The 10,483-nt window shown below is 35.4% G+C and overlaps 1 protein-coding gene across 2 annotated transcripts in view; it reads left to right on the forward strand.

Annotated features, from left to right (window-relative positions):
- The first annotated feature begins 1,578 nt into the window (after nt 1-1,578).
- The window catches only part of LOC125240713 (transcription termination factor 5, mitochondrial-like), a 33,186-nt gene continuing 24,281 nt past the window's right edge, over nt 1,579-10,483 (forward strand). Inside the window, exons 1-9 of one of the 2 annotated variants that reach the window (XM_048148740.1) lie at nt 1,579-1,895; nt 2,012-2,249; nt 2,650-2,810; nt 3,012-3,352; nt 5,442-5,573; nt 5,664-5,782; nt 6,174-6,425; nt 7,365-7,605; nt 8,722-8,899. In XM_048148740.1, coding sequence (XP_048004697.1) covers nt 1,802-1,895; nt 2,012-2,249; nt 2,650-2,810; nt 3,012-3,352; nt 5,442-5,573; nt 5,664-5,782; nt 6,174-6,425; nt 7,365-7,596 — 1,569 coding nt within the window. In that variant the 5' untranslated portion in view covers nt 1,579-1,801 and the 3' untranslated portion in view covers nt 7,597-7,605; nt 8,722-8,899. Of the gene's footprint in view, nt 1,896-2,011; nt 2,250-2,649; nt 2,811-3,011; nt 3,353-5,441; nt 5,574-5,663; nt 5,783-6,173; nt 6,426-7,364; nt 7,606-8,721; nt 8,900-10,483 lie in introns of those variants that run through there. The other variant, XM_048148739.1, reaches the window with a different exon arrangement.

Genomic DNA, 10,483 nt, shown 5'->3' on the forward strand with positions numbered 1-10,483 from the left:
CTACAAAAAAGTCCGCGATGGCATATGTCTATCTTTTACGGATAACTTATTATAACAATTTTTATCATAATCCCCGTGCGTAGCCGGGGAGGGCCGCTAGTTATATGTATTGTATAAAAATCGAAGCAAAACATAAATATAAGTTTAATTCATATGTAAAAAAAATTTCGTCCAGTATTAAGTATAGGTATTAAGTGATAATTCAATAATAGTCATGATTTGGTTTTCTCCCGGGCGAGTTAAATCTACAAAACGTACGATAAGTACTCTGCACACGAACTTAGTTCGGGCGGCGGCGTGTCACGGCCCGCGGCGTGTCACGTGAATCCGGGCGCTAAGGCAAGTACGTACGTACGTGCGTACGAGGTACGTACCTTGCCGTGTTCGTGAAATTCGTGATCTTAGTACCGCCGGTGTTAAGATCACGTAGCTACGGTTCGGCGTGAATCACGTGTATCCAGAGCCCTAGTAATTACTAAGGCCCGCGCCGGACTCTAACTCGATGCGTCGGTTGCGCGATTTGTCTGTCATGCCTGATGATTGCACTCCATTCCCAGGTTAGTGATCGATCTAGCACGCCTAATAAGATTTAGAAGATCTCGAATAAGTGATCCAAAGTCGCCAATTGGTCTTTAGACTGTTTATATCCGACGGATCTGCTTTTACCGATAAAACCTAGGTTTTGTCGTACTACGGGTTTTTACAGTAACAGTAGGAACGTGGTTTTCGCGGCGCAGCGAGCCGCTTGGGGTGCTGGATTAACGATTAACGGACTCTATGAAATTTAACGGAAGTTAACGAATCCGTTAACATTTTTTAAAGTTAACTTAAAAGTTAATCCGTTAATCGAAATGTTAACTTCGTTAATTAACGATTAACGGATTAACGAGTTAATGCCCAGCTATGAAAATAGTAATACCAAAATTAAGTCATAGGTAAAAAATATCAACAAAACATTATAATCCCGCCGTCTATCTATTATAATTCGATGCTAGATGAGGTCCTCTTATTGAACTTACATAGTCTCATTTTTTCTTATGTACCATCTCGACCAAATTACGTAGGTTCTTGTCTGCTGTCAGGAACATTCTACATACTCCAAACGTACTTTTAATTTCGTCGTATTGTCTCTAAGTCTATGGATCACACTAATATGGCGGCGAAAGTCGACGTTTGTTGTCTAAACGCTTGAACTCGTAAAAAATCAAGTGTCATACTGAAGTTCACTCGTCTCTTATCACGTATCTTGTCGGAGCCGTTCGTGAAATGTACCTATAGTTTTCTTTATCACTCCTTAGACTTAGGATTTGTTCACAAGGAAGACCATCGTTAATTGATTTTTTTAAAGTCTGTCGGTATACTCGTTCCCACCGTGTATATTACTCATCACTGCTGCAATATTTATACGTTTATCAAAAATATTTTACTTGTGAAGTATTTTAATTAAGTACTCAAAAATGTTATTAATGAGTCATACTATGTATCAGATCTTTAAAAGGAAACGAAATTGCACATTCTAAACGTACAACTGGCACTGCGAGTTGACACTGACACTTGATAGCTTAGTGGCCGAGGGCCGAGTTCCGAGTGCCGGTCTGCCGATAGTGCCGATAGTTTCTGTTTAGTGTTTACCATTATTAGCATGGGATTTGCAATTACTACTTTGTGAATTTCCACCTGTTACTAGTTTTTAGATAAAAAAAATCTGTGTATTCAATTGCCGATGCAGTTAACTCAATTTAATGCTGACCGACTAATACAATTAGTAGGGTCTTAAATCCAATGTCCATTAACTCTAAAAATGAAGACGATACTTTTAGCATCTCTACTCGGTCATAATTTAATAAGACACTATCATGGGATTCCCTTTTACGACTTTTATCAATACACTACCGGTAAGGTGCACTTGTGAATATTGTTTTTTAGGAAAACCTAAGAAAGTTACCAACACAGTTTTCATTTACATTACTTATAAAATAAATATCTAAAGGCAAGCTGTTTTCTTTTTCAGGTGAATCATTGTCCCAGTACATGATGAACAAACTAAGGACGAAAAATCCTACATTAGATGCACTAAGTCGAGAGCAACTGCACTGCTCTCTTCAAATACTAAAAAAGTTTGGAGTAGACCCCCTAGACGCCTGTGCGAATCCACATTTGTTCTGTATGAATCCAATATCATTAGATAACTATGGCGAAATACTGAAGGAATGTAGGTTTGCATATATTGCACCAAAACATCTAATAAGGTATTCCAATTTGTTTATCCTTTCAAAATCTTTCATAAAGTTGAGTCCTAATAATTAACCATAAAAAAGTATATATTTAGATATATTCGTTTCTGTATATTTTTTTTTGACATGACAATAGTTTTGTTGTTTTTATTTGTTTGCTTTATACTTTGAATCAGTAAATTCCTTTATATGCTTGATTGATTATTTATTGCCAATAATCAATCAAGCATATAAATTTTAATACTACCTAAAATTTTAAAAAGTGTGAAAATCTCGAAAACCAGGTGACTTTTACTAAACCTTAATGTCGATTTTCTGGACCAGTATAAGGTGCCCTCTTGGTGGTTAAAAGGTTGTCCATTAATTACTGGGCACCTGGTATATACTTTGATTTCAAACATTTTTAATGTTATAGATATCACACACTAGTCAGATCCCGGACAATAGCACATCACAAAAAAGAGGGATTAATTAGGGATGATACACAATTAGAGGAAGTTTTGCTAAATTGTTTCCAAGAATGGCCATCTACTCAGAAGAAAACACATGGATTTGATGATTCTACTACATCTATTTGTAAGTAACTATTTGTGATTAATGTACATGCCGTATTAAAATAAGTTAATAGTTGGTTTGTTCAGGTTTTGTTCATTTGTTATCATAGAACCAAATCTCTAGCTAAATTCTTGTCTACTTTCTTTTGTTAAAAATGTTCTTTCATGATATACTAGATGTAGTCATACAAGTTTATATGTATTGTACACTATTAACTTTCAGTGACTGTTAGATTGAGTGTCTTGGAAAGCTATCTCACCTGGAAGCTGTCTATAACACCAGAGGAGTTCAAGAAATATTGCAGAAACTATTTGCCCTTAAAACACAAGCCAATGAACGATATACAAGAAGCATTACACATAGCAGAGAAGGAAATCAATTTTGACCTCCAAACAATAAGAAGAAATGGTTTTGTCATATCAGCAGACCCTATAAACACAAAACTGATTTTAGAAAATGTTACATCTTTGGCTGGCCTTGATATCCGGGAAGCACTCCGCATAGAGCCTGCAATTCTAAAGAATAATTACAATGCTCTGTTGGAAATAAGAGATATTCTAGAAGTATGTACCTATATTATAAATATTCTAATATATTGCATATAATTTTTGTCACCCATATCTCAAATGTTTCTTCTTCTTGACTGTAATGACATTACTGTTTCAAAGTAGCATGCTACTTAGACTCTTTATGACATCTCAAACTCTTAATGATAGTATGTCCCTGTCTGCTACCACAGTCCCGGGTTCGAATCCCGGTAAGGGCATTTATTTGTGTGATGAGCACAGATATTTGTTCCTGGGTAGGGCTGCCATCTCGAATTTCGCCAAACCCGGACAAAGATATAAAAAAACCCGGACATTTGGCATAAATCGCAATTTTTCCCCGGACGAGTCAGAATATATTTTTAAAAAATTTAACCTTTAATTTTCATCCATTTATTTTTTTATTTCCCACGTAATTTGGGCATTTTCGCGAGAAGAAACACCAAAAAAATTTATTAAAGTAGGTTATTTTATGTTTTTCCTGCTCAGAATCACAAGCCCTTTCGATCTAGGACAAAAAACAGGAGCCAAAAAAGTGGTCACAAAATTTTCTATTATTTTGTAACCGCTGTACAAAGTGTTTGAAAAATGGTAACGTAGTGGAAAAAATTGAGACGCTTTTTTACCTAGTAGGATCAAAAGGACTCGTGAATCTGAGTAGGAAAAACATTAAATTTACCTAGTTATTTTACAAAAAAAAAGTTTTTGAATCTCATTTCGCGAATATGCCCATTTGTAAACAATAACAATAACAAAACAATTTTTCTTACAAAAAAATTAAATGTCTTTAAGTTACTAAGTTACTAGGTCAAATGGGGTTATCGTTAGAAAGAGCTCGAATTTCACATAATTATCAAACTGTTTCTTATAATTTTTTGTTGAAGAAAAAAACATTTTTGAAGGAAAATGTTAAAAAAATCCCATTTTCTTCCCCCACGTCTTTCTCCCGCCTCCCTTATCTCCGAAGTTTACCAACGAAAAATTGTGAAAATTTTACGAAACATTGGCTTTATGCTAAATATTACCTACAGGAAAAATTAAATGTGTCTTAGAAACTGTTTTTTTGATTGACAAAAAACTTTTCAATTTTAACTTTCAAGTTTACCACCCTTGTATATACATATTATACATCCATATCATATTTCAAAAATATACGAGATTTTACCTAAAACATTATCTTTCAAATAAAGTAAAAACTGTCAAAATCGGTTATCATTATATAGAATTATTATCCCTGAAAAACCATCATATAATACAGGTCGCTCTATTAATTAGTTAGAGAATTCACCGAGATTTGGCACTGTACAATACACAATAATGCTCATTAGTACATATACTTCTAGTCAAATCATTAGAGTTACAAATATATGAACAGTTTTTTTTACCCATCGAAAGTTTGTACGAATGCGGAACCCTCGGTGGGCGAGTCCGAGTTGCACTTGGCAGGTTTTTTATTATGTAAACAGATATTAGTTAATCAGTCAACTGAAATTCGCTGATAAATACTTAAATTCAATGAGGTGCTTCCTTACAAGAAAAGTGTCCAGGTTTTCCCCGGACACTTCTTGACTCCCCGCCCGGACGGCCCCCGGACTGCCTCCAAACTAGGACAAATCCGGGGAAACCCGGACGGATGGCAGCCCTATTCCTGGGTCATGGATGTTTTCTATGTTTAAAAGTATTTGTATATTATATCATTATCTGAGTACCCACAACACAAGCCTTCTTGAGCTTACTGTGGGACTCAGTCAATCTGTGTAAGAATGTCCTATAATATAGTTACAATTTATAAAAGTTACAGAAAAAACCTCCAGATATGCTTAAGAAAAAATTAAAGGGGTAATCCATACTAATATTATAAATGGGAAAGTGTGTATCTGTTCGTTTGTCCGTCTTTCACGGCGAAACGGAGCGACGAATTGACTTGATTTTTAAGTGGAGATATTTGAAGGGATGGAGAGTGCCATAGGCTACTTTTTGTCTCTTTCTAACCCGAGCGAAGCCGCGGGCAAAAGCTAGTGTTTTATAAAATTTCCTCTGTAAAATTATTCTAAAAGCTTGACATGTCTTTTTCTATTTCCATTTCTAATAAATGATACATTTACAGGAATTCAGAATAGGACAAGAGGCACAGCAAAGATGTTTGAAAGTGTTCTGCATGCGCCCGGCAACAGTGCGCGAGAGACTGGACGAATTACAAAACCAAAAGGAATACAATATATTATCCACCAACCCAAGAGTAAGCCACATAAACTAAAATTAGTAAGAAAATGCTTCTACTTTAAATCAATTGCCATTATAAATTATGATCTCGTTTTTGTGATTGCAGGTACTATCGATGGTGATACACAAACGAAAAATGATGAGCCGACTTAGCAAAATACAAGCAGCTAAAAAACAATGTTTTAGCCTTAACCATCTGGTTTCCTCTAGCAAAGTATTCAATGAGTAAGTGCCTAACAGTAATTATTTTGAAAACAATAATAAGGAGGCACACTGACATTTTATCCCGCCAGGCGGCGCCTGTGCAAGTGTCTAGACATGTCACTGTCATTCATATGTGAGAGAGAGAAAAAACATATCATCTTCTCGCTCTCACGTATGAAATTCTTTATCTGTGCAATGCAAGTGCAATGGACTAATAGGGTAGCGCAATCTGTCATAACTTTTGAGTGTGCCTCCTCATTATGTGAAAAGCAGTATGTACTATCAACTGCAAAAGTGCATGGAGAAATTATGAATGAATTCATTGATACATTTGGGTTAATGCTTGAATCTTTCAATATGCTCAGGAATGGAATAATAAATGACCTCACTGTAAAATGTACTATTCTTACAGGTACATTAGCAGCTTTGGAAACAAGGTATGCGGCCGAGACATCGCAGTACTTATAGTGTCATCCCTAACTGGGAGCAATAGCATGTCCCAAAGGTCGACAGAGACGCTAAAGTTTGTTTTAAGTCAATTAAGAAGACACAAGTTCTGGCTGCATGCTGCTTTAAATATTGTCGATGAAAATATTAAGTTTCTGCAACGGCGATTCCAAAACAAATACATAATTAATAACTGTCAGCTGTTGTTATATCCTGTGTAAGTATATCTCAGTAAATATTGGATCGAACGTTTATATATTATGTAATTTAATAAAACTTTTACAAATATTCTTGCTCAATATCTTACAAATGAAACAGATGTTGACATTTCTGCACAACAATTTGTGCTTTCAAAACAAAGAATATATGCCTTATGTCAATATGTATAAACATGCATAATGGCTAACATACTACAGTGGCTTAGACATGATTATTTAAAATAAAATAGGTACTTCGACATCTGTATTTATTAATTTAATAAAATCAAAAAGCATAAGATTGCTGTAAAGTTGTAACTTCTGAAGGGTCCAAGCATAAGTACCCTACCAAAGACATATGTAACTCCGTATAGACGGATAAAGTCTAAGAAAAAAAACGTACCTCAAAGCTATAGAGAAAAAGGTACGGTGGCCTAGATGGCGTTACACCTTTGGGGAACGCTCGGCTAGATGGCTCTAATATTAATATTTGACATTTTGACACATATCAAGCTAACAATATGGGCCAAATTGTCAAAACTGAGGTTCAAAAGTTTTAAGCTTGTGTCGAGAGATGGCAGTCTTTGCACAGTGATTACACGTTTTACTTTGACAGTAACTCTCTATAATACTCGATCCTCTTTGACCCTACTAATCCATACTAATATTATAAATGGGAAAGTGTGTGTGTCTATTTGTTTGTCCGTCTTTCACGGCAAAACAGAGCGACGAATTGATGTGATTTTTTAAGTGGAGATAGTTGAAGGGATGGAAAGTGACCTGAGTGACATAGGCTACTTTTTGTCTCTTTCTAACGCGAGCGAAGCCGCGGGAAAAGCTAGTCTGTAATAAGGCCGAATTTCTGTTGAAATTTCAAAATGATTTCTGGCATTCAGTTCTCATTTTGTAAGAGCCCTTTTGTAACTGAGAATCACAAATAATTATACTCGTACTTTCAGATTGGAAATCCAACAATACGTCGAATTGCTTCTCGCCTTGCGCAGTGGCGCATCTCCCAAAGGCTCGGTGAAGCTGGACGGGTTCTACAACAACCTTCAGTGCGGCGAGCTCACCGACGACCAAATCCTCAGCCTCGCACTCTACGAGATCGAGAAGAAGTACCACTTCAGCGGAGACGGTATCTGGGCTCGACAAGATGGCGTCAAGATTGAGAGCGCCTCCGCCAGCTGACCTTTGCCCGTTAGTACTTTTATTTAATCTTTCTTAGTAGGTAAGAAGTGAACTGAAAGATGTGCCTTTTTATCAGGCTAGTTTATAAGTATGGCAAGACAATAGGCTACTAGACTCATATCTAATTTGGCACAATAAATGATTGTCTTCTGTAATATTTGACATAGGAAACCAATATTTAATGATTTTGGGTATTAAATGTGTACGATGACTACGTATTTTGAATCCAAAAATGTGAGTATTTTTTTTTTTAAATTTTGGGCACGTCATAGAATTCATGTCGAATCAATCACTGACAAAATTACCTTTATGCCTCGTACTTAAAGCGTCAGAAAGTGTTGTTTTCGCACTGAATGACTTCATTCACAGAAAATCTATATGTACATGACATGGCTGATGTTTTTGCCTGATTACGTAAAAGTATTCTTTAAAAATATTTTTTGGGGTTAAAAGTCGTAATAAAATATAGTGATATTTTTTGACATAAAATATAATAATATATTATACAGATAATTGGACAGTAAGTAATAATATAAGACAAACTTTAAAAAAGGGTCAAGTAGCCTATAATAGGTATAGCCTGACCGGAAATATATGACTACGCGCCATGTTGCGGACTTCATTTACAAGTATTTCCTTCATACTAAACTGATTTGTCACCTTCTGATCAAGCTTTATGGTAAAATTCATACAATACTAGATGCTAAGTCATATGCGCTTAGCCGATAAACCGAATGAAATTCTTTTAACATTTGGCCAGCTATTGGTTTCAGGTTTGATTTAGTTGTCGTTTTATAAAAGTCGATATGATCGTCAATATTTGGTGCTTTACTAAGGCACTGGCCCCACCGCGAGCTAGTAAGCTATGAGCTATCAGCTATAAAAACGAACAAAAGATAATCACTCCCGTGCAAATAAAAGAGACACGGCGATATTGATAGCTCACCGCTGAGCGAGAAACTATAAACATCGCCGTCTCTTTTATTTACGCGGGAGGGATTATCTTTTGTTCGTTTTTATAGCCGATAGCTCATAGCTTACTAGCTCGCGGTGGGACCAGTGCCTAATTGAAATATAAACATATTTCAATGCCTAATAAATATAATGCTGTTTCATTTATTTAAGGTGGTTCGCCTAGGTTACGCGAAGCTCGGGCTGTGTTAGATGGCGTTACATCTGCAAATTAGCAGTCTTATTTTTTTGTGAAGTCGTACAGGCTTTTATATACTTTCAAGTATGCTTCGCGAACATTTAATATTAAAATTGATGTATTAAAACAAACATTATACTTTTTATTTTAACGTAAATCCCCTTAATTGACTATTTTACACTATTTTTAAGTACCACTCACACATGCAAACAGTGTTTTTGTATTCCTTCTAGCCGATAATTTCACGCGGTGACAGCTTGTTTAAATAGCATTGCGGTAAATACGTGGCATCGCATGATTTGCATGGAAGTGGAGTGGGTTCGAATCCAGTAGTTTCCCTTTTTTTTTGTTTTATTATTATACATAAATGTATATTATGTACAGTAGTTACTGAGCGTTTTCCATAAAAAATATTAAAAACCTATTCTCTTAAATCGTAATATTTTTTGGGTTCGTCCAACTCAAAATTTTTAACATAATTATCCTAATCTGATATTTTAAAAATTTCGGAAAAGTATAGATAAATTTTAGTTTTCTAAATGCGTGGTTTTATAAAACTACGATTCAAGTGATTATTTTTTCTAATTGTTTATTTTCGATTGAGCAAGGGTATTCAAATCGCTTTAGTAAATGAAAATGCAATAGTTAACTGAGTAACGTAAAGCTTTAAAAACTCAAGTGGACTTCTGTCTTTTTTATCTAACGAGTAATTTCGGGAAAATATTATATTGAGCGAGGGTATTACAAGTTGTGTTTTATATCTTAACTTAATAGATGGAAAATCAAAATGACAATAAAAAAAATCAATATGTTCTCTAAGATAAAATTGATACCTTCGGCTCTCCCTTCTTGCTCGATCAATAAAAAAATAGAAAATTTATATCCAAAAAAATACAAAAAGTTGATACCAACCCGGGACTCGAACGCAGCTTCACGGCGTGACAGACGACTGTTCACCAACGACGCCATTACTAGACACGCTGTTTCCGACGAAATTAGGCTATACATACATAATTATTTAAATATAAATAATAATGTCAAATTACTCTATAATCTGAAGTGGAAGAATTCGTTGTTTCACCAAAGATAATGTGTGTTTGTTTGTTTGTCCGTCTTTCACGCACGGCCAAACGGAGCGACGGATTGACGTGTTTTTTTAAGTGGAGATAGTTGAAGGGATGGAGAGTGACATAGGCAACTTTTTGTCTCTTTCTAACGCGAGCGAAGCCGTGGGCAAAAGCTAGTACTCCTGGACCAGGTTATATTGATGATAATTTGATGATAATTATTATTTGTAACCATTTAGTTAATATTGTCTTCGGTTATCGCGATAGGTACTCATGAAATAAAACTATGAAAAGGGATTAAATCGCGTACAATGAATTTATAATTCATCCCGACGTTTCGAACACTTTACAGCGTTGGTGGTCAACGGGTGACAGAGGAAAAATTACAATGTGCAAAAGCTACCCACATACATACATATTCTTGTAATTTTTCCTCTGTCACCCGTTGACCACGAACGCTGTAAAGTGTTCGAAACGTCGGGATGAATTTTAAATTCATTATAGGCGATTTAATCCGTTTCCATAGTTTTATTTCATAACTAATAACTATTTAGTTGTTGAAGAATAACATTCACACAACAATAACATAGGTCAACCAGCTCAGTAAATGCAAGGAGTATAGCACATTGCATATATACTAGCACATATACTATGCCCACACTATGACCTA

Source organism: Leguminivora glycinivorella, chromosome Z, assembly GCF_023078275.1.
Source record: "Leguminivora glycinivorella isolate SPB_JAAS2020 chromosome Z, LegGlyc_1.1, whole genome shotgun sequence".
Taxonomy (NCBI): Eukaryota; Metazoa; Arthropoda; class Insecta; order Lepidoptera; family Tortricidae; genus Leguminivora; species Leguminivora glycinivorella.